General features: G+C 43.4%; 1 protein-coding gene across 5 annotated transcripts in view; it reads left to right on the top strand.

Moving 5' to 3' along the window:
• Positions 1 to 21714, top strand: part of SETD2 (SET domain containing 2, histone lysine methyltransferase) — a 155986-nt gene extending 134272 nt beyond the window's left edge. For all 5 annotated transcript variants that reach the window (XM_055279447.2, XM_055279439.2, XM_055279455.2 and 2 more), the window contains 3 exons: positions 17985 to 18065; positions 20411 to 20512; positions 20896 to 21714. In XM_055279447.2, the coding sequence (XP_055135422.2) occupies positions 17985 to 18065; positions 20411 to 20512; positions 20896 to 21057 (345 nt within the window). In that variant the 3' untranslated portion in view covers positions 21058 to 21714. The remainder of the gene's footprint in view (positions 1 to 17984; positions 18066 to 20410; positions 20513 to 20895) is intronic.
• Positions 21715 to 25107: the final 3393 nt, after the last annotated feature.

Here is a 25107-nt window from a genome sequence, read left to right on the forward strand (position 1 = left end):
TGTTATTAGTGCCCATAACATATGCTTTCATGATTGGTCTGTTCAAAACCAATAGGAGGGGTGGGTTTTGTTGTTGTGTTTTTTGTTTTTTTGGTGTGATCTTGGCTCACTGCAACCTCTGCCTCCTGGGCTTCAGCAGTTCTCATGTCTCAACCACCCAAGTAGCTGGGATTATAGGTGTGTGCCACCCTGCCTGGCTAATGTTTGTATTTTTAGTAGAGATGAGGTTTTGTCATGTTGCCCGGGCTGGCCTTGAACTCCTGACCTCAAGCAATCTGGCTGCTTCAGCCCCCCAAAGTGTTGGGATTACAGGCATGAGCCACGACAGCTGGCCGTATGAAGTGTCTTGAATGAAATCAGATACCATATTTTTATGTTCTAAAACCTGAATAATGTTTTTTAGTTTTGAAAATAATTAAGTACTTCAGTGGTTAAATTATTGGGAATACATGGAAGAAGGAAGAGGGAAGAAAAGGAGCTGGAGTGAGAAGGGGTTAAAGTAGAAATGAATTCATTCTTCTGTTTATATTTTATTCACTTTTGGAGGAAATGCTTTTCTCTTTTCACATGTGTTTGGCATTTGCAAAAAGATACACACTTAAGTTCAATCCATGTGGAGTTTGCTAAATTTCAAATGAATCACATAAATCACTTAGCCACTTCACTCCAGCTGTTGGGCTGTCGTGTTTTCCTGAATCATTTAGGAATATGCCCAAGACTGCTAGGCACTTGCCATTTAAATTATATGTAAGCTTAAATACAAACAAAAATCACAACTCCCGTTTCCAGACTTCTGTACTGTGTTAGCTCTATCTTTCAAAAAATAAACAAAGGGATTAAGGTAAGATCTGGTGCAGCAATACAGCTGAGTTCTGGGGCCAAGTTTATAAAGCATGTTGGAGGCCTTACCCTTCTTATAAGCCCAAGTTCATGGGCACCATAACTATTAATCTTGATTCAGTCTTTTGGTCTAGTATATGCATATTAAATTAGGCCTTTCAAAGCAAATGAGGAATGGGCATGAAGTTCACTGTTGCTTATTTAATACTCAAGGAATTGTCTTTTTTATATGAAGACCTGTGTTAGGAAATCCAGGTCATCAAACTAGCCAAGCACAAAGTAGGAGCTGAGAAGTAGGGGCCAAGTAAAAGGGCAGCCTATGTGCCATGCAACACAATTAGACCTTCATTCTCTGGCTAGCTGGTGAGAAAGGGAAACCTTTAAAGTGATTTGAGCAGTGACATTTGCCTTTTACAAGGCTCTCTACTGGAGATGGACTGGAGGGGTTGACCATGGAGCCGGTGCCTTCACAATGAGCTTATTGTAGTAGTTAGGTCTACTCAGCACCCAACAGCACCAGGCACCACCTGTTAAAAATGCAGACTCTCACTCCTGTCCCTCCCTGTCCCAGACCTGCTAGATCAGAATCTGAAGTGATACAAGGTCCCAAGGTAATTACACATTGAAGTCTAAATAATTGGCAGTATTGTTTGTGATCAACTGTAAGAGAAGTATGATAATAAAACCTTACTATATCCAACCACCCAGAGTGAGTGCGTTTGTCAGGTTATGTTTGATCTTTACTCCTCTGTTTTACTGTAGGTGCATGTGTGCCTGGGGAGTAGGCTCTTGAAAGTATTATATCCAAAAGGCAATGCCTGAATTATAATCTACTAGCTTGGAACTTTGGATCTCTAAATACACATTTTAAATCACACAGATCTGAACTTAATCTCACTCTTTCACATTTTGGTTATTTATCAGACATTTGAGTTCCTATTCAGCACAAATGCCATGCCCAGACCTGGGGATGCAAAAGCAGTATAAAGCAAGGTTATTGCTCCCAGGGGTCATAAGAAGGTAAGGTTTGAAAATGTACAGTATTATGTGGTTAAGTGGTAAACTGAGGGATTTATTTATTTTGTCATTTGGTTTGCTTTGATTTGTTTTTAGAGGCAGGGTCTCCCTCACTCTGTAGCCCAGGCTGGAGTGCAGTGGGGCAAGCATAGCTTACCGTAACCTCGAACTCCCGTGCTCAAGTAATCCTTTCGTCTCAGCCTCCTGAGTAGCTGGGACTATAGGTACATGCCACCATGCCTGGCTAATTTTTAAAAATTGTTGTAGAGACAACAAACAAGGACTTTAGAGGCCTGCAAAAGAAAATATAGTCCATCCTAGGAAGGAAAAGAGCACTAAACTAAATCTAACACTTAATTCACAATTAATTCTGATATATTGATATGCTCATGTGTGTTGGGGGAGGTACATGTATAAAAACGAAAGGGAATGGGAGATTATAAAGAGAAAACATTCCTCCTAATACTAGCTCTTAACTGCCTCGGGGGGTTATAGGGTAGTACCTCTAATGGAGATTCAAAGGTGTCAGCTTCACTCAGTTGTTAGAGAAGATTGGAGAGGCCCTTTTATTCTTTTCTGCCATTGTATGTATACATAAATAAATCCACAAATAATAATAATGAGAGTGCACAAAGAATTAAGCTGCCAAATGTATTTCCTGTTGTGAACAAATAAAGGTAGAGGTCTTCTCTCCCAAAAAGAATAATCATAGGCTAGGCACAACAGCCTACTTTGGGAGGCCGAGGTGGCCCAATCACTTGAGGCCAGGAGTTCAAGACTAGTCTAGCCAACATGGTGAAACCCTGTGGCTCAAGCCTGTAATCCCAGCACTTTCGGAGGCCCGGGCGAGTGGATCACCTGAGGTCAGGAGTTTGAGACCAGCCTGGCCAACATGGTGAAACACTGTCTCTACTAAAAATAGGAAAATTAGCTGGGCATGGTGGCACATGCTGAGCACATGGTAATCCCAGCTACTTGAGAGGCTGAGGCAAGAGAATCGCTTGAACCTGGGAGACGGGGGTTGCAGTGAGCCAAGATTGCACCACTGCACTCCAACCTGGGCAACGAGAGCAAGACTCTGTCTCAAAAAAAAAAAAAAAAAAAAAAAAATCAAACCATGACAGGGCTTATAACTTTAGTTACTTGAGTGCAAGTGTTAAGATTTGGTCTTGGTTTTCAGTCAGAAATTCACATATAGAATCAATCAGATTAATTTCTCTATACTGAAGAGCTGAGTCCCCCTCAGTTCTTAGGAGATACACACATTCCCCTAGGCTTCAAGCCAGCCTCCTTCTAGATTACGTCTCCTTCAAGCCTGTCCCTGCCTGCACTGGCAGTCCTGCACCATGTGCTTCCTCAGCATGGTACAAATGGTTGCTTATAGCTCTGTCATGCTTTTTCATCCTGGGAGCATACAAGAAACTCAACCAGAGAAAGTTAGGAGGACTTTGTGAGAAAGTGGCATTTGAGCTTTAAAGGATGAGGAATTTTTCAGTAAGCAAAGATAGGCTAAAAGGAAAGCTGGAGCAAAGGCAGGGAAGGAAGGGAGTGTTCGGGATATGTTTGGGGAATAGCTCTGTTTACTTGCAGGAGGAACATAGGCATCATAAAACTTGTAATCCAGCATGAGGTTGGAAGGGCATTGTTGGGGACAGATCTTGGGGATTTGAAAATGTAAAAGAATATGAACCTTTAGGCCGGGCGCGGTGGCTCACGCTTATAATCCCAGCACTTTGGGAGGCCGAGGCGGGCAGATCACGAGGTCAGGAGATCGAGACCACGGTGAAACCCTGTCTCTACTAAAAATACAAAAAATTAGCCGGGCGTGGTGGCGGGCGCCTGTAGTCCCAGCTACTGGGAGAGGCTGAGGCAGGAGAATGGCGTGAACCCGGGAGGCGGAGCTTGCAGTGAGCCGAGATCGCGCCACTGCATTCCAGCCTGGGTGACAGAGCGAGACTCCGTCTCAAAAAAAAAAAAAAAAAAAAAAAAGAATATGAACCTTTGTATGGTGGGAAACCTTTGAATTTTTTTTTAGTAAAATTTATCTCAAGGCTTATGTTAATAGGCCCTAAAATTCAGAAATGGTACTGTAAATAAAGGAATTGACAAGTACTTGTGCAAAGCAATTCAGTCTTTAAGGATGGCTTTTTTTTTTCCTGTCTGAGACAGTCTTATTCTGTCGCCCAGGCTGGGGGGCAGTGGTGCGATCTCGGCTCATTGCAACTTCCGCCTCCCGGGTTCAAACGATTCTCACGCCTCAGCCTACTGAGTAGCTGGGATTGCAGGCATCCACCACCACGTCTGGCTGATTTTTGTGTTTGGAGTAGAGACGGGGTTTCACCATGTTGGCCAGGCTGGTCTCGAACTCCTGACCTCAGGTGATCCACTCGTCTCGGCCTCCCAAAGTGCCGGGATTGTAGGTGTGAGCCACCATGCCCAGCCTTATTATTTGTTTTTTAATTTTTATTTGTCTTTGCTTTCTTTTGGATTGATTTAGAATTTATTTCAAGTATTCTGTTTTTTGTTTTTGTTTTTGTTTTTCCTATTGGCTTAGCCATACCTCTTTATTTTCTTTTATTTTTTATTTTTTTGAGCCATGGTTCACTCTGTTTCCCAGGCTGAAGTGCAGTGGCACCATCAGGGTTCACTGCAGTCTCCACTTACCAGGCTCAGATGATCCTCCCGCCTTAGGCACCCAAGTAGCTAATTTTTGTACATTTCTGTAGAGACAGGGTCTCGTGGTGTTGGTAACCAGGCTGGTCTCAAACTTCTGGTGTCAAGCAATTTTCCTGTTGTGGCCTCCCAAAGTGCTGGGATTACAGGTGTGAGCCACCACACCTGGCCTGCTTTACTTCTTGGTGGTTGTTTTAAGACAGTGGTTCTCGGCCGGGCGCGGTGGCTCACGCTTGTAATCCCAGCACTTTGGGAGGCCGAGGCGGGCGGATCACGAGGTCAGGAGATCGAGACCACGGTGAAACCCCGTCTCTACTAAAAATACAAAAAATTAGCCAGGCGTGGTGGCGGGCGCCTGTAGTCCCAGCTACTCAGGAGGCTGAGGCAGGAGAATGGCGTGAACCCGGGAGGCGGAGCTTGCAGTGAGCCGAGATTGCGCCACTGCACTCCAGCCTGGGTGACAGAGCGAGACTCCGTCTCAAAAAAAAAAAAAAAAAAAAAAAAAAAAAGACAGTGGTTCTCAAAGTTTGGTGTGGGGACCTCTAGGTTCTTAAGGCTCTTTCAAGGGAGCCACAAGGTCAAAGCTGTTTTAATAATAATATGAAAACATTACGTGCCTCTGTCACATTTGGTACATTCACAAATATACCATGGAATTTTCCAGGGGGCACATGACATATTTGAATGCAGAAGGCAATGAGACTTCAGCTGTATTCTAAGTGAGATGTTAAAAGAGATTTCCAAAATGTAAAACTGCCTCTCTTAACTGAATTGCTTTAGTTTTGGAAAACAGTTATTTTTCACAAAAAATTATATTATTGTTATATGTATTGTTATATAATAGATTTGCTAATGTTATTTTAAAATAATGCTTAATTTTTTTCTCAGTTTAACTTAATTTCTAATATGAAAAATTTTGATAGCCATAACCCATATGAATAAAAGCTCTTTGCGGTCCTCAGTGTTTTAAGAGTATAAAGGGATCTTTATATTCTTTATACCTACACATTTGAAAAAACAGTGTTGTAAGGTTTACAGTATGCATATTTATCTTATCACAGTCTACCATTAAGTCCTATATTTACCCACATATTTACCATTTCCAGCACTCTTCATTCTCTCATGTAGATTTGAATTTCCATCTGGAATCATTTTCCTTTAGCCTAAAGAATTTCCTTTAACATTTCTAGTATTTCAGATCTACTGTTGATGCGTTTTGTCAGCTTTTGTTTGTCTGAAGAAAGGTATTTATCTTACCACTTTTTAAAAAGTAGTCTTTATTTTTAAATCAATTTTAGTTCTATTTTGGCATAGCAAAATCGAACAGGAGGTACAGAGAGTTTCCATATACCCCCTGTCACTACACACGCACAAGCTTCCCTTTCTGTCAACATCAAAGCACAAGAGTGGTACATTTGTTACAATTGATGAATCTACTATGACCCATTATTACCACCCAAAGTCCATAATTTACATTAGGGTTCATTCTTGGTATTGTACATTTGTGGGTTTTAACAAAGGTATCATGTCATCTATACAGCATCACAGTAACATACAGAATAGTTTCACTGCCCTAAAAATCTTTTGAGCTGCCTCTTATTCATCATGCCTTCTCTCCTCATCCCTCTTCCCCAGTTCCTGGTAACCACTGATCTTTTTACAGTTTTCATAGTTTTGTTTTTTCCAGAATGTCATATAGTTAGCTACAGTAGGTAGCCTTTTCAGATTGGCTTCATTCACTTAGCAATATGCATTGAGGCTTCCACCATGTCTTTTCATGGCCTGATAGCTCATTTGGTTTTAGCACTGAATGTCTGAGTGTACCGCAGTTTATTTATTATTCACTTACTGAAGGACATCTTGGTTGCTTCCAACTTTTGGCAATTATAAATAAAGCTACTAAAAACATCCATGGGCCGGGCGCGGTGGCTCACGCTTGTAATCCCAGCACTTTGGGAGGCTGAGGCGGGCGGATCACGAGGTCAGGAGATCGAGACCACGGTGAAACTCCGTCTCTACTAAAAATACAAAAAAAAATTAGCCGGGCGTGGTGGCGGGCGCCTGTAGTCCCAGCTACTCGGAGAGGCTGAGGTAGGAGAATGGCGTGAACCCGGGAGGTGGAGCTTGCAGTGAGCCGAGATCGCGCCACTGCACTCCAACCTGGGTGACAGAGTGAGACTCCGTCTCAAAAAAAAAAAAAAAAAAAAAAAACATCCATGTACAGGTTTATGATGACAGATACTTTCACTGGATATGGAATTCTAAATTTATATTTTCTTCCTTTCAACACTTAAAAGATGTTTCCATTTTTTAATAATAGTTTATAATAAAAATATAATTATCTTTTTCCCCCATATGTCTTGATTTTGCCTTTTATAAACAGTTTTTAGCGGTTTGTGATATACCTTGGTTTTGTTTGCTTTGTGTTTAATCTGCTTGTGATTCTTGTACATTTTAGATCCATGATTGGTAGTTTTCATCAAATATGGAAATTTTTTTCAAATATATCTTTTTATACCATTGTCCCTTTTCCTGGGACTCCAATTATATACCTGTTATTAAACCGCTTGATACTGTCTCATAGAGCACCACATCTCTGTCAAATTTTTTTCAGTTCTTTTCTCCCTGTGCTTCAGTTTGCGTGGTTTCTGTTGGCCTCTTTTTAAAGTTCACTGATTTACCTTCTGCTATATCGAATTAGCTAAGCTCATCCATTGATTCATTTTTAAATTTCAGTTATATTTTTCTGCTCTCAAATTTTAATTTGCGTATTTTTTAATAGTTTTAATTTCTTTTTTATTTTTAACAGTGCTGATAAATACCTTTCACTTCATCGTGTTTTTCATTTTTTATTTTATTTTTTTTCAAGACAGGGTCTCACTCTGTTGCCCAGGCTGGAGTTCGGTGGTGCGATCTCGGCTCACTGCAACCTCTGCTTCCCAGGTTTAAGTGATTCTCCTGCCTCAGCCTCCCAAGTAGCTGGGATTACAGGCGCCTGCTACCACGCCCAGCTTTTTTGTATTTGTATGGGGTTTTGCCCTGTTGGCCAGGCTGGTCTCAAACTACTGACCTCAAGTGATCTGCCCATCTGGGCTTCCCCAAGTGCTGGGATTACAGGTGTGAGCCATCGCACGTGGCCATTTTTACTTCATTTAAATGTCCACTTTTTGTAGTCAAGTCCCAGAATAAAATGCTATTTTTAGGAATATGTTTAACTGAAAAACTGCATTTAAGTGTTGGCAGTTAAGCAAACTAACTTTGCATGATAAAGCCCCTATCAAGTATCTCATACTTAAGCAAATACCTGCAAATCATAGTTTGTAGCTTTATTGTAGCTTTTTTCAAAATACATTTTATACCATGTGTTCCCCAGGAAATCCCTGATATTTTTTAAGTATTAATGGGGTTAGAGTCCCAGGTATTCTATATGCAGACCACTATACTCATATTTGTGTGTTTTTTATTTTGTTTTTTTGTTTTATATTTGTGTGTTTTAATAAGTTTCTGATCCATAGGCTTACATTTTTATAGAAGCTACAGTTTGAGTTCCATAACCAGATAAAGACAGGGCAGCCCTGTGATCTGCAAGATTGAAGGGTGGCTGGATGCAGTGGCTCACACCTGTATAATCCTAGCACTTTGGGATGCCAAAGCAGGTGGATCCTTAGAGCCCAGGAGTTCGAGACCAGACTGGGCAACATGGCAAAACTATTAAAAAAATGCAAAAAAAAAATTAGGCATGTTGGTGCACATGTGTAGTCCCAGCTACTTGGAGGGCTTAGGTGGGAGGATCACCTAAGCCCCAGAAGTCGAGGCTACAGTGAGCCAAGATCATGCCACTGCACTTCAGCCTGGTGACAGAGTGAGACCTTGTCTCAAAAAAAAAATTAAGAGTTTGGGGGGGTGTTTGATAGCTCAGGGTTAAGACCATTTGTTGGTGACATTGAGATGGTCGAGCTAGTCTACAACAAATCTATCTGAGGGGAACTTGGAAGTGTTGGCTGTCTTCATGGCCTCAAAGGCCTCTGCCCTGTGCACTACAGTGTAGCCATACTCCTGCCCTGTGGTCAGGTAGGGCATGCTCAGCCAGTAGTGGTTCTCCAGATGACCAATCTACTGCCACCAGGAATGCTACTGTGGTTGGCGAGGGCAGTCAGGAACATGATGCCACCTGTGTTTCTCAGGAGTCTGTCCCTTTGGCCCAGTAGTTTTAATTTCTTCACTGTGTTCATGTTTTCTTTCATAACTGTGAACATTTATAATAGCTTTTTAATAGTTGCCTATTTTCAGTTGAACACTGGACATTGTGACTGTTACATTGTTGTGTTTCAGAATTTTGTTACTTTCCATTAAGAATGTTGAGCTTTGTTCTGATAGCCAGTCAGGTTACTTGTGGATCACCTTGATTTTTTTAGAGGCTGTTCTTAATCTTTGTCGGGTTGAGTCCAGAGTAATTTTTTCTCTTAGGGTATCTCCTAAGGCATCGCCTGTCTGGGATCTCCACTGAATGCCACAGGTTATCTAATGGATATCTCTTCACTTTAGCTGATGGAAGCTCACATGTTTCCCAGCCTTCTGTGAGCTCTGAGAATTGTTAGCTTATAGTTTATCTCAGATACTCTAAATTCCAGTCCCTGTCTCCTTAGCTCACTGAGAACTCCATGCTGTGCTTGGGTTTTCCTCTCTGCCCCAGAGTCTGGTAAATTTCTCCAGGCAGAAAAGCCAAGGTAATCATAGGGCTTACCTCATTTTGTCCCTTGTCTCAGGATCATAGTTTAGTGCTGCTTAATGTCCAATGTGTGCAAACTGCCTTTTTCATGTATTTTGTCTAGTTTTCCAGTTTTTAACTCTGAGAGGGCTAATTCATTTAACAGTTAATCTGTCATGACCAGAAGCACAAGTTTGGACAAGCTTTTTAAAAAAGAAAAAAACAAAACACAACAGAACAAAACAAAAAAACAGCATCCTGGCTAACACGGTGAAACCCCAATTCTACTAAAAAAAAATACAAAAAATTAGTCAGGTGTGGTGGGGGGCGCCTGTAGTCCTAGCTACTTGGGAGGCTGAGGCAGGAGAATAGTGTGAACCCGGGAGGCGGAGGTTGCAGTGAACTGAGATTGTGCCACTGCACTCCAGCCTGGGCGACAACGAGACTACATCTCAAAAAAACAAAAACAAAAAACAAACCAGCAGCAGCAGCAACTTTATTGAGGTATAATAAACCTAGTATAAAATCTAGTTGCTTTAGATTTACAATTTAATAGCTTTTAGTAATTTACCAAATTATGCAGCAATTACTATAATCTGTTTTTAGAACATTTTCCTCCTCCTGATAAGACCTCTCATACCCATTTGCAGTGACTTCCTAGCCCAGGCACTAATCCATTTTCTTTTTAAATTGTATTATTATTATACTTTAAGTTTTAGGGTACATGTGCACAATGTGCAGGTTTGTTACATATGTATACATGTGCCATGTTGGTGTGCTGCACCCATTAACTCGTCATTTAGCATTAGGTATATCTCCTAATGCTATCCCTCCCCCTTCCCCCCCCACCACACAACAGTCCCCGGTGTGTGATGTTCCCCTTCCTGTGTCCATGTGTTCTCTTTTTTTTTTTTTTGAGATGGAGTCTTGCTCTGTCGCCCAGGCTGGAGTGCAGTGGCGCGATCTCGGCTTACTGCAAGCTCCGCCTCTCGAGTTCACGCCATTCTCCTGCCTCAGCCTCCTGAGTAGCTGGGACTACAGGCGCCCGCCACCACGCATGGCTAATTTTTTTTTATATTTTTTAGTAGAGATGGGGTTTCACTGTGTTCGCCAGAATGGTCTCGATCTCTTGACCTTGTGATCTGCCCACCTCGGCTTCCCAAAGTGCTGGGATTACAGGCATGAGCCAATCCATTTTCTTTCTTGATAGATCTGCCTCTTGTGGGCATTTTATATAAATGAAATAATACAATACATGGCCTTTTGTGATTGGCTTCTTCTATTTATTTATTATATATATATACACATACATATACTTTAAGTTCTGGGGTACCTGTGCAGAACGTGCAGTTTTGTTATATAGGTATACATGTGCCATGGTGGTTTGCTGCACCCATCAACCCATCACCTACATGAGGTATTTCTCATAATGCTATCCCTCCCCTAGTCCCCTACCCCCTGACAGGCCCCAGTGTGTGATGTTCCCCTTCCTGTGTCCATGTGTTCTCACTGTTCAACTCCCACTTATGAGTGAGAACATGCGGTGTTTGGTTTTGTGTTCTCTTGTGTTAGTTTGCTGAGAATGGTGGTTTCCAGCTTTATCCATGTCCCTGCAAAGGACATGAACTCATCCTTTTTTATGGCTGCATAGTGTTCCATGGTGTATATATGCCACCTTTTCTTTATCCAGTCTATAGTTGATGGACATTTGGGTTGGTTCCAAGTCTTTGCTGTTGTGAAGAGTGCTGCAATAAAAATATGTGTGCATGTGTCTTTACAGTAGAATGATTTATAATCCTTGTGGTATATACCCAGTAATGGGATTGCTGGGTCAAATGGTATTTCTGGTTCTGGATCCTTGAGGAATTGCCGCACTGTCTTCCACAATGGTTGAATGGTTGAACTAATTTACACTCCCACCAACAATGTAAAAGCATTCCTATTTCCCACAACCTCACCAGTGTCTGTTGTTTCCAAACTTTTTAATGATTGCCATTCTAACTGGTGTGAGATGGTATCTCACTGTGGTTTTTATTTGCATTTCTCTAATGACCAGTGATGATGATCATTTTTTCATATGTTTGGTGGCTGCATAAATGTCTTTTTTTGAAAAGTGTCTGTTCATATCCTTGCCCACGTTTTGATGGAGTTGTTTGTTTTTTTTCTTGTAAATTTGTTTAAGTTCTTTGTAGATTCTGGATATTAGCCCTTTGTCAGATGGAAAGATTGCAAAAATTTTCTCCCATTCTGTAGGTTGCCTGTTCACTCTGATAGTAGTTTCTTTTGCTGTGCAGAAGCTCTTTAGTTTAATTAGATCCCGTTTGTCAATTTTGGCTTTTGTTGCCATTGCTTTTGGTGTTTTAGACATGAAGTCCTTGCCCATGCCTATGTCCTGAATGGTATTGCCTAGGTTTTCTTCTAGGATTTTTATGGTTTTAGGTCTTACATTTAAGTCTATAAAGCAAGAATACAGTGGGATAATTGCTATAGTAGAAGAATGTATGAAATGCTTTGGGAACAGAGAGATACATGGTTTGAGATGTATAGGAGCACAGTTTTACCTGTAGGTAACCAGGACTGAGTATGCTAGGTAGATAAGGTGATTTTTTGCAAAGGCTTAAGACAGGACAAGCCAGTATGTATAGGAGACTGAAAAATAATTTGGTTTGGTGAGAATTTGGATGCATATAGGGAAGTTAGCAAGACAAGATATGGAAAAGTAGGTTAGATTTAAATTGTCTGAAGTCTTAGTGCTCTGCTAGTATGGTTAATGTAATATTGTGTAATAGGTACTTGGGAGTCAATAAATGGTTTTAATGCAAGGGAGTCAGACAGTCACATGTGTGTCCTAGTGAAATGGGCTCATTAATAAAGGTGAGATCAGTAATAGTGAAATCAAATTGAAGAGTGTTAATAGTTAGGCAAAGTTAGGAACTACGACTGGAGATGTTGGGGAATCTTGCCAAGACTGAAAAGCAGGATTGAGGGTTTAGCAAACAAGTGAGTAAGGAGTCATGGATGGCCTGCCACCCTCATTCTTAGCTTGGGTGGATAAGATCCCATCATTCAGTCTAGGGAATGAAAGAAAGAGCAGGAGGAGGTGTGGAGATAAGTTCATTGTGGAGTTTGAGCTCTCTGCAGTGGCTGCTAGGCAGGCAAATCTGGGTTTGAGTCATCAGTAAATTGGTGCTTGTTGGAGACATAGAGAGCTGTATGGAGTGACATGGGGAAGGCATGTAATGGGCAGATAATTCTTTGAAGAGTGCTGTCTGGTAGTAAAAAGCTTTTGATGATGAGACTAAACATTGTGAGACTGTTCCTTTTCTCTTTTCCATCCATTGTTGTTCCCTTCATTGTCTTGTACTCACCATCAAGATAAGTGTAAGTGGTGGTAAGTGTAAAATGTAAAGTCAAATCTTCCCTTTGAGCACCTCTGACCTGAATTATTACTACTTGCACAATTGAGGCAGCAGTTTATTTACTGCTACCTCCTGGCTTTTAATTAACAGTCATAAGGTATAATAGATCTCCTCTAACTATGTTATGTTAAAATAGTAGTTTTAGAGTATTTGTTGCATTGAGGGAGTTGCAGAGAGGTGGCATCAAGAGCCAATGTATTTTTCAAACAGGGTCTTGCTCTGTCGCCCAGGCTGGAGTGCAGTGGTGTGATCTCGTCTCACTGCCACCTTTGCCTCCCAGGTTCAAGCGGTTCTCGTGCCTCAGCCTCTGAGTTAGCTGGGATTACAGGCATGCACCACCAGGCCCAGCTAATTTGTTTGTTTGTTTATTTGTTTTTTTGAGACAGAGTCTCACTCTGTCACCCGGGCTGGAGTGCAATGGCGTGATCTTGGCTCACTGCAACCTCTGCCTCCCAGGTTCAAGCAATTCTCCTGCCTCAGCCTCCCAAGTAGCTGGGATTATAGGTGCCTGCCACCACGCCTGGCTAATTTTTCATATTTTTAGTAGAGACAGTGTTTCACTGTGTTAGCCAGGCTGGTCTCGATCTCCTGACCTTGTGATCCACCCACCTCAGCCTCCCAAAGTGCTGGGATTACAGGCGTGAGTCACCACGCCTGGCCTTTTTGTATTTTTAATAGAGATGGGGTTTTGCTTTTTTGGCCAGGCTGATCTCGAACTCCTGGCCCCAAGTGATCTGCTCGCCTCGGCCTCCCAAAGTGCTGGGATTATAGGCCTGAGTGACCACGTTCAGCCTATATAAAATTTGTTTAAGAAATAATGTTGAAAATTTCCCATCTTGAGAGAGGGACATAGGCATCCAGATTCATGAAGCCTAAAGGATCCCGAGTAAAATCAACCAAAAGAAGAATACTTTGAGACACATTACAGTTGTCACTCTGTATCCATAGGGGATTGATTTCAAGACACCCCAGCGTGGATGCCAAAGTCTAAGGATGCTCAAGTCCCTTATATAAAAGGGCGTAGTGTTTGTATGTCACCTACGCACATCCTCCCATATGCTGTAAATCACCTCTGTGTTGCGTATAATACCCAATACAATGTAAATGCTATGTAAATAGTGGTTATACTGCATTGGGGTTTTTTAAAATTGGTTCTTATTTGTATTATTTTTATTGTATTTTTTTTTCAATATTTTCTATCCATGGCTGGCCTTACAGATGCAGAACACCAGCTGTACTAAGTTTTTATTATTTTCAAGGATCTTAACCTTTTAAAAATTGACATGTACAGGTTCATGTGCTGCAGAGCTTAGGTTGAATTGTGTGGATAGTGTTTATGATGGCTCAGCTTCTCCTCCTGCTTCTAGATTCGTGCTGCACAAAAGATGTAGTTCCTCACTGGATGATTTATGTTTTATGTTCTAAACAGTATTTTTTTTTTTTTTTTTTTTTGAGACAGAGTCTCGCTCTGTCGCCCAGGTTGCAGTGCAGTGGCATGATCTCAGTTTACTGCAGGCTCCACCTCCTGGATTCAAGCGATTCTCCTGCCTCAGCCTCCCGAGTAGCTGGGATTACAGGCGCACGCTGCCGCGCCTGGCTAATTTTTGTATTTTTTAGTAGAGACGGGGTTTCACCGTCTTGGCCAGGCTGGTCTCGAACTCCTGACCTCATGATCCACCCGCCTCAGCCTCCCAAAGTGCTAGGATTACAGGCATGAGCCACCATGCCCGGCCCTCTAAACAGTATTTAATTAAATACAGGGAGAGAGAAGTATTAGCTGGGTATGTCCTGCTCTGCCTTTGTTAGGACTCATTTCTATAACTCAAGCCATATCCTCTTGGTTCCAAGTCACATGGGCTTTGTGACATAGTCATGTCCATATTTATAATAAAGGATGATTCTGTTGTGTTACACAGCCTGTGTATGGTTACCAGAACTGCCCAATAAGCTTAAGGCCATTGCCAACTAATCCGGAAGGTCTCAAGCTTCACCTTGGGTAATATAAAGGTACTCAGGCCTGCCTTGTCATAATTAGAACAGATTTCCTAGGAATCCAAATGTGCCACAGATGAAGGCTGACAGCAGGGTCAGCTTCTAAAGGCAGTAAACTCTGGCTTTCTGCCAGGCGCTTTGCCTGCTCATTTCATTGTGTACTCTTAACTGTCCACAGCCTCACATAGATTTCCACCAGAATCTTTAATTGACTGATACTCTATATAAGCCAACATAGAGAAAAGACAAACTGATTATTGCTGAGGATCTGGAAGCACTTGCTTTTTTATATATCAGAGCCCCCACCCTATTCTCTGGTGGTTTCCTTAAAAGTGCTTTTTTTCTTTTTGGAGACAGCATTTCACTCTGTTGCCCAGGGTGGAGTGCAGTAGCTTGATCATAGCTCACTGCAGCCTCAACCTCCTAGGCTCGCGCAATTCTCCAACCTCAACCTCCCAAGTAACTGGGACCACAGGCACAGCCACCATACCCAGCTAATTTTTAAATTTTGTTTATAGAGACACTGGTCTCGAATTCTTGGGCTCAAGCAGTCTCCCCATCTTGGCCTCCCAAAGTGCTGGGATTACAGGCATGAGTCACTGTGCCCCACGTGCTAAATTTTTTTTTTGAGACAGAGTGTTGCTCTGTCTCCCAGGCTGGAGTGCAATGGCATGATCTCAGCTTACTGCAACCTCCACCTCTCCCGGGTTCAAGCGATTCTCCTGCCTCAGCCTCCCGAGTAGCTGGGACTACAGGCACGCGCCACCACGCCCAGCTAATTTTTGTATTTTTAGTAGAGATGGGGTTTCACCATGTTGGCCAGGATGGTCTTGATCTCTTGACCTCGTGATCCGCCCGCCTCGGCCTCCCAAAGTGCTAGGATTACAGGCGTGAGCCACCGCGCCCAGCCTTACCTGCTAAATTTTTAAATGGGACTTTTTTGTAGTGGGGGGTCCTAAGGTAGTTCATGTCAATAAGTGCTGTCCTCAACTCTGACTCTGGTTACTTTGCCTGGCATTGGATTTGAGTAAATGTTAGCCAGTTTCTGAAATTATTTCCCATGCCATTTGCAAATCACAGACCATGAAGAGAAGGTTTTGTGAATTTCAGTACTCTCAAGAGTATTCCATTTTGGTTCATGATTTCCATGATGTAAGTCTGGGACCCCTCATTTTATCATTTCTTTTCTCGATCCCAATTGCTTAGCACTCAGGAGGACCAAGAAAGCTCCTAGACAGAGCTCAGTGGATTGTATTCTATAATTGTGTTTTTAAAGGTCACCCCACCCTCCCCGCCCCCCCGCCAACCTCACCAAGTCAGGGATTAAATGATAAATCTATTAAAAGTGCTTTGGGTTCATTTAGCTTTGTGAGTGCATACCCTCTCCAGAGTGAAACAGGACATTCCTATTTACATAGTACCCTCACTGAGAGCCTGGCCTCTTCCATAGGACCCAGATCTTTGAGATACCCAGACCTGAAGGGGCTTTCTGTACTCATTTCTGTTGCTACTCACTTCTGAGAGCTACAAGAGAACAGCTGGGGATGTGTTGAAGTTTTCTTGACTTACTCAAATAATGCTTGATCCCTTGCTACCTGAGGTCTTATTGTGGAGCATACTCATACCCTCTACAACTGGGGGAAAAAAAAATAAAATCCCAAAGCAAAACACTTGCAAATAGACTTAACTTATATTATTAGCATTATTTTTGCTTAGTTTTGTTTTCTTAAAAAACAAATTGGATCTTTATGTTCTTTTTACTCTGCCCCCTAATCTCCCTATACAGCTACATGAAGAAATTGGAAAAATGGAAAATACGTAAAGCTTTTATGACACAGCAGAGAAAGTTGATTTGTAACAGCCTAAAGCCAAGGGAGTGCCACCTTTCTCTGGAGCTAGTCCAGCTGCTTTAGAACCAGAGCCTTCATATTGTTTATGGAAATGGAAGAAACAGAACCAGGAGATGGGTGGGGAGCAGGAAAATTATTCTGCCCTATGCCCCTAACAAAAAAATGTGAAGTACCTATAGGTACCTATAGGTACCTATACAATAGTATAGTACCTATACAATATACCTATAGGTACCTATACAATAGGTATAGTACCTATACAATATACCTATAGGTACCTATACAATAGGTATAGTACCTATACAATATACCTATAGGTACCTATACAATAGTATAGTACCTATACAATATACCTATAGGTACCTATACAATAGTATAGTACCTATACATACATACATACAATATAGTACCTATACATACATACATACAATATACCTATAGGTACCTATACAATAGTATAGTACCTATACATACATACATATATACATACATACAATATACCTATAGGTACCTATACAATAGTATAGTACCTATAACAATATACCTATAGGTACCTATACAATAGTATAGTACCTATACAATATCAACTCCAGCTTCTAGATCCATTATGAAGTAACTTATATTTGGAGGGGAATGCTCATAATTATTATTTTCCATGGAAAAGCACATTTACTGGGAAGGGGCCTGATGGCTAGTGGTGGGCAAAGGTATGGGGAGATGGCCTGCATGACAGGTGCTCTGAATACCAAAGCTTCCAACTCATCCCCTCCTGGTGCAGTACCTAGTTAGAGGGAACTTGGAAGCCTCCTTCCAGCAGTGCTGGAAGGGAATGTTCCTGGGTTTGTCATTATCTTGCCAGCTGGGGACATAGAGTACCTTCTGTGTCATCGTCTACTTATCTGTTCACTGACTTTGATGACTTTCATCACCTCCCGTCAGTATCGTGATACTTCCTTAATCTTTCTGTTCCTAAACTGAAGGTACCAACATCCAAGGAGCCTCTCTTGCATGCTGAGACTGTCTTCTACAGTCTAGCCAACTCCACCTTTGGAGGAAAGGTGATGAGTATTCAAGAATCTTCAGAACAGAGCATTTTGCCTCTGTCCTGGAATCCTAGAGTTTCAGAGGTGGGAGAGATGGAGCTTGTTTTGTGCAGGCCTTGCTTGATAGTTCAGGGAGCTGAACCCAGAACAGGGACATGTGTGACTCTGAAATGTGTGGCTATATCAAAGTTGTAGCTTTGACTTAGGGTAGAGAATTGGAACTTAACTTATAAGAAGGAGAGCCAAACCATATAACAGGATTTGAAACATAATAGCCAAGTTGACTCCAGGCCTTATACCTGAGTCAGGGCCTCTAAATGGATTCTAATACCAAGAATCAGGTATCCCTCCTAGGGGAAAGAAAGGAGGGTTCTGGGACAGTAGGGCATCACTAAACTGATTTCTCATGCCAGCACTGCTGTGTTTTCTCCTCCATTTTTAGGCCTCGAAAAAGCCCAAGACAGCAGAAGCAGACACCTCCAGTGAACTAGCAAAGAAAAGCAAAGAAGTATTCAGAAAAGAGGTAAGGTTTGGTGGATATAAGCACTAAGCTTCTCAGGCTTAAACCTGAACCCTTTCCTTTCTTGTCCTAAGTATATCGAGTATCTCCTTTGCCCCAAGATAGGCAGGAACACAAGGTGTTCCTTGTGTGTGTGTCTTGCTGAAGTGCTTCTTTTCGCACTGAAAACTCCTCAGCCATCTTTTCTTGGCTTGACAGGAGCCCCTCTCAGACCACATTTGCTTGTTTGACTGTGGGCCTTCTGTAGCATCTATGGCAAAAGAAAGCTATATGTAGTGCTAGGCTGCCTGTGTCTTTGGGTATTCCTCTTGCTTCTGTGATTTGACTTAGTTGTTCTGTGAATGACACATTGGCGAAAGAGGTGTGGCCTTTTTCAACTGGTTAAGCACTTTAATACCCATTGACTCATTTTGTCCTCACAACAGCCCTTGAGGTAGGCAAGACAGATTGCCTTTCCTCTTATTCAGGTGAAAGAACTCTTAAGGTTCAGAGAAGACAAGTTCTAGACAAAAGACATGAACTCAGGCGTTCTGGCTCAAAGTCCACTTCTCTTTCTGTAATATCTCATTTGGTAGTTGCCTAATTCTGAAGGGCTTGGGAGAATGCTGCTCCTTTTTATGCTTTTTATGCTATCAGAAGTGTGTCTTACCAGCCATCAAGACACTAAACTTGTCTGCTTCATAGCATCTAGGTTCTAAACTCCAATCTTCATTCATTGAAGGGGCTTGTAGTGTTTTGGAAGAAACAGACCTGTAAATAAGTAGCAGCAGCTGTGTGAAAAATATGCCATATTAGGGCTGGGAGCCACAATCCGGGCTGTCAGGAAGGGCGCTTGAATCAGGGGTAGGAATTGGCCAGATGGATCAGCAGGGGATCTAACTTATGTCAATAGAATGTACAGGGGCAAGATAGAGCATCTTCCCTTCCAGGGAGTTGTAAGTGGCCCGATGGGCTATAGCACAAGGTATGGGAGGGCTGTTGAAAATGAGGTGGAATGGTATTGTGCTTCTTCATATAGGAACTATGTGTCTGTGGGTTATCGGGAACCATTGCAGAATTTTAAGCAGGGGGTAATGAAATCCCTATCTGTGTTTGAGGGGATAGACTGAAGGGAGTTTGGAGGCCAGGAAACCCCAGAAAAACTTTGAGTTAAAAGGCTTATCCAGGGATAAAATTTAGTTTCTTATGATCCCTTTGTGAACATACTGGTATTTCAGCTCATTCAACCAGCAGCTGTTTATTTAGTGCCTACCTACCTTGTGATATAGCCTTGTTCTTTGAACACCTGAAGGCTCACTGAATTTTAGTGATGGGTAGACTTTGTTCAAAGTGCTGTCTGATGAAATGGCTATGACTGGCCTCTTTATTCTCTTTGTCCGCTGTGATCTTAACACCACAAATACCTCTGAAGGTCCTATTTCTAGAGTGTTTGGGAGCACCTGGGTAGGACAGACCATACTTAGACAGCCCAGGGAGGACATAGTAAGTGGTGGAATGAAAAGGATTCTGCTCAGGTTTTCCTTTGCTGGCTGTCATATCATGCTTCTATCTGCTTCACATGCTGTGGTATGACCACTTAAAGAATCTAACTACCCTTCAATGACAAAATTCCTGTGGTTCCTGGGATTGCTAAGCCTCATAGAAGCTCTGGAACACCTGCCGTGCCCTGCCTTGCCTCCAGGGCCCAAAGAACCCAGCTACTGTCTTTATGCCAAGGACACAAAATTTGTTGACTGAGGCCGGGCGCGGTGGCTCACGCTTGTAATCCCAGCACTTTGGGAGGCCGAGGCGGGCGGATCACAAGGTCAGGAGATCGAGACCACGGTGAAACCCTGTCTCTACTAAAAAATACAAAAAATTAGCTGGGCGTGGTGGCGGGCGCCTGTAGTCCCAGCTACTCGGAGAGGCTGAGGCAGGAGAATGGCGTGAACCCGGGACGCGGAGCTTGCAGTGAGCCGAGATTGTGCCACTGCACTCCAGCCTGGGCGAAAGAGCAAGACTCTGTCTCAAAAAAAAAAAAAAAAAAAAAAAAAAAAAAAATTTGTTGACTGAAACCTGGGGCTGCTGAAGGACTCAGCATTGAAGTCATGCTGTTGAGTCCCTCCAGCCTCCTTTAAGGCTTGCTTAGTCCATCCAGGGGAGCTCTTTCCCTCTCAGGCTGAGCCCGTATCCTTTTCTCAGATCTTACTGGCTTACTAGTATTCCACTGTCCAAACCAGTTAACCTGAGGGAGGAAAAGGAGAAGGATTGGTTGGCTCTACTCACTACTTTTTCTAGTTACTTCCTCAGTACAACTCCTTGCCCTCTCTGGACTGTTGAGCAACGTGTTCTCTTTTCTCTGCCTGCAGATGTCCCAATTCATCGTCCAGTGCCTGAACCCTTACCGGAAACCTGACTGCAAAGTGGGAAGAATTACCACAACTGAAGACTTTAAACATCTGGCTCGCAAGGTACTCCCCTTGCTTTTGGTAGCCCACCAGGCAACATTCTGGGCAAACTGTGTACCTTCTAAGAAGCCCTTTTCATCATAGAAAGTATTTTTTTTTCTCTTGTCAGATGTCAGGGATGGGGACCCAGGAACGGGGAGGGAAGGTCTGGGGAGGGATGCATACCTTACATGACATCAGTAGTTCTCTACGAAATTTTCAGAGCTCAGCTTGTCCTTTCTGGTGATCATAGCACCAGCCTGCCCCAACATCTACCCCCTTATTAACTTCCTGTCTTGGTGAGAAGGGCCCTGAAGCAGCAGGCTGGATTACCACCCCTGTCCTCCCCCTCATATCATTTCTGCTCTGATTGGTGGCTATGGTCTCTCTTCCTGTGCCCTGGACAGCTGACTCACGGTGTTATGAATAAGGAGCTGAAGTACTGTAAGAATCCTGAGGACCTGGAGTGCAATGAGAATGTGAAACACAAAACCAAGGAGTACATTAAGAAGTACATGCAGAAGTTTGGGGCTGTTTACAAACCCAAAGAGGACACTGAATTAGAGTGACTGTTGGGCCAGGGTGGGAGGATGGGTGGTCAGGTAAGACAGACTCTAGGGAGAGGAAATCCTGTGGGCCTTTCTGTCCCATCCCTGTCAGCACTGTGCTACTGATGACACGTCACCCTGGGGAATTCAACCCTGCAGATGTCAACCGAAGGCCACAAAAATGAACTCCATCTACAAGTGATTACCTAGTTGTGAGCTGTTGGCATGCGGTTAGAAGCCATCAGAGGTGCAAGGGCTTAGAAAAGACCCTGGCCAGACCTGACTCCACTCTTAAACCTGGGTCTCCTCCTTGGCGGTGCTGTCAGCGCACAGACCCATGCGCATCCCCACCCACAACCCTTTACCCTGATGATCTGTATTATATTTTAATGTATATGTGAATATATTGAAAATAATTTGTTTTTTCCTGGTTTTTGTTTGGTTTTCGTTTTGCTTTTAGCCTCTACATGCTAGGATCACAGGAAGACTTTGTAAGGACAGTTTAAGTTCTCCTGCAAGGTTTAATTTGTTATCATGTAAATATTCCAAAGCAGGCTGCCTTGTGGTTTTGGCCAGCCTTGTGCTATGTTGATAAGATTGATTTACTGCTTAAAATCACTTTACTTTATCCAATTTTTACTGAACTTTTTATGTAAAAAAATAAAATCAATTAAAGAACTTGGCATGTGTGTTCCCTAAAAGTTAATCAAGCATATTTGTGTGTAATGATGTCACTGGAAGAAGGAGAGATAGTGGCCTTAGGTGTGTGAAGTCCAAGGTTAATCCCTGTGATTGGATTTTATTACAGGACTTGTTCATTCTCCACAGGTCCTACTATGACTGAGGCAGACATTTGCCAGGTGACTGACACTTGTAGGCTTGGGATCTTTTGGCTGTGCTCAGGCATTGGGTCAATTTGCACATGCATTCCAGAGCAAAAGCAGCAGCATCTAGGGCCTCTTTGGCACTAGGCTTCTTTATTTTGGTTAATCATCAGTCAAGAGAAAGGCAAATTTATCTTCTCCCTTGATACTTTCTCCTGGCTGGAGAGAAGCATTGAATCTTTTTCCCCCCATGGACTTGATTTTTCTGAGCCCACTGGAATGCTTTTTTTGGGGGGGCGGGGGGAGGGCGGGGAGAAAGGGTCTCGCTCTGTTGCCCAGGCTGGAGTGCAGTGGTGTGATCATAGCTCATTGCATCCCTGAACTCCTGGGCCCAAGCAATCTTCTTGCCTCAGCCTCTGGAGTAGCTAGGACTATTAGCTAATATTTTTTTTAAATCTTTGTAGAGACGCAGGGTCTTGCTATGTTACCCAGGCTGGTCTTGACTTCCAGGCCTCAAGTAATGCTCCTGCTTTAGACTCCCAAAGTGTTGGACACCTGGTTTGAAATGCTCATTTTATGTTTGGGTTCCCTAGCTTCCCACTGTGCTCCCTAACACTGGGGTTGGACACTAGAGGACAGAATAGGACCCCTATAAAAGAGGTATAGTGCACAGGTTATGATGATAGTGAACATTTCCAGGAAGATGCAGGGCTTGGGTGAGAGACCTCTCTCCCACTTGTTGGATCAGTTATCTAGGCAGTGAGGAAGGCTGAGGGCTTCAGGCCAGACTGGGGCCCATCTTTGCAAAAAGGTTGGTCCCACCTGTGTCTCACCAGGGTTATTCTGCCCACTGCAGCAGTGTTCTTGAGGTCAGGTCAGGCTGTGGCCTGCCAAATCTTTGGCAGGGTGAGTAGCAATTGGAGCAGTCACTGCCTGCTAGGCACTGTGCTGAGCACTTAGAGCTCAGGTTGTGGTCACAGTCCTGAGGCACAGGAATTGGCACTATGATGAGGAAAACTAAGGGTCAGAGAGGTTCAGTAACTTTTCTAATATCCTCATATTAAAGGAAGTGTTAAAAGAGGGGGAAATCCTTATTTTAAACTTAGATGTGCTATTGTTTTCTCATGATATTGCAGCCTTCAAAACTGTTTAAAGCACTTTTTTTTTTTTTGAGACGGAGTTTCGCTCTTGTTGTCCAGGCTGGAGTGCAGTGGCACGATCTCAGCTCACTGCGACCTCTGCCTCCCAGGTTCAAGTGATTTCTCCTGCCTCAGCCTCCCTAGTAGCTGAGATTACAGGCATGCACCACCATGCCCAGCTAATTTTGTATTTTTAGTAGAGATGGGGTTTCTCCACGTTGGTCAGGTTGGTCTCAAACTCCTGACCTCAGGTGATCCACCCATCTCAGCCTCCCAAAGTGCTGGGATTACAGGCGTGAGCCACCACGCCTGGCCTAAAGCATATTATTATATCACATGCGCAGATGGTAATGCTCAGCCCTCTTAATGTCTTGGAATTATGTCTGTTACAGAGAATATTTTAGTTAATGTGCTTAAGCACATTGAAAGGGGGCATTTCTTTTTCAGTGGGTTTGCAGTGCACGGGTACAGCCACATGCACTGCTGCTTGCAACCAAATCAGATGCATGGTTTTGACCCAAAGCTCCAGGTTATGATGTCTCCAGCAGCTGGTGCGTATCTTCCCTGCTTTCTCTCCTGATTCTTCAGGGTTATTGCCCTGAGGTCATCTGAGGAGGAAGGTGGCTATAAACTTCCAGTTCTTCCTTAGTTTAAGGGAAAGATTTACAGAGTGTTAAGCAGCCCTGGTCAGCTATTTCTGAGGGTAGCAGTAGCAGCAGTCTGATGAGCTTGGTACTCACAGAGTAGTCAATCTCAGTTGCATCTCATTTCAGCAGAGGGACAGGATCTACCTTGGGCCCCACTAGACCATGACTGGAACCCATGTCTTCTGAGTGAGTTTGGATGGCTGTGCTTCTGAAGCCTACTTATGCTGGTAGATGCCAGGATGGTAGCCATTGTTCCTTCCTAGGCAAGGCTTGTCTTTATAGCACCTTCTTCAAAAGTCACTTATTGTGCCAACCTACCTGCCTCCCCCTTTGGGGTGGGCATATGCATGGAGTGCATATGCATGGACTTGGCTGCACCTGCCTTGTCCTGAGCTGCCCAGGAGACCCACCTGTCCTTGGCGTGTGTAGCAACCACATGAGCAGATGTGGAAGTACATTTGGAACTCCTTGTCCTGAGTTCAGGTCTTGTAAAGAGAGCGTTTTCTTTTTTCTTATCTAGAGGTGACCTGAGGCCCTTGGTAATTAACTGCCCAGGACCAGCCTGCTTCTTGCCTCCTGTCTAGAGGAACAGGCCTCCAGCCTCCCCTTGTTGCTGCTCATAGAACAAGTCAGGAAAATGATCTCAAACCCAGCGTCCCTCAGCACCAACCTGGGAGTCTTAGGTGTGGGGGAAACTACTGAATGTGTCACTTAAACTTACTGTTCTCCAGCTAAGGAAGTTGATAAAATACCAAGGTAAAATAATCAGCAAGGTAAAATAGCTTCCAAACATGATAAAGCCAGCAAATGGTAGACGCAGGATATGAACTCTGATCTGTGCCTCCAGAGCCCATGCATATTCTATAGGATCACACTGCCTGCCATCCCAGGTGCTGCTTGGAGAGGGCCGTCCCACAGCCTAGGGACCGCCACCCCTTTTCTGGGCCTCTGCCTCATAGCTCAACTGTCTCACAGGCCCAAGGAGCCAGATAGAGCCAGCAGAAAAGTCCGAATCACGTTTAATATGGGTTACAAAAGTAGCAAAACCAGCTGAGGCTTAATAAGAGGAGGTGGAGTAGGGATCCAAAGGGCAGGACCACTCCTCACTGCCCACTCCCCACCATATCCTGGGCCCTCTTCTGGAGGGGATGGGTAGGTGAGGGGAAGTGAATGGTGGCTGGATCTTCGGTTTTCTTCCCCAGAACAGAGCAGGCTGAGCCCAGCAACCCCAGGAAGCCCACGAAGGGAAAGATACATGAGATGGGGGTAGGGGAGCACCGGAGCAGGCTCTGAGAGTCCAGGCTATGGAGACAGCATTCACACCACAGAGCAGCCCTCAGCTTGGGGGCCCAGGACCTGGACCACATCTTCCTGGCCCATGGCAACCAGGGCATTCTCTAGCACCTTGTGGGTGGAACCACTGTCTTCTTGGACAGCCCAGTCCCTCAGCAGTGTGTAGGC

The sequence above is a fragment of the Symphalangus syndactylus genome, chromosome 1, assembly GCF_028878055.3.
Source record: "Symphalangus syndactylus isolate Jambi chromosome 1, NHGRI_mSymSyn1-v2.1_pri, whole genome shotgun sequence".
NCBI lineage: Eukaryota > Metazoa > Chordata > Mammalia > Primates > Hylobatidae > Symphalangus > Symphalangus syndactylus.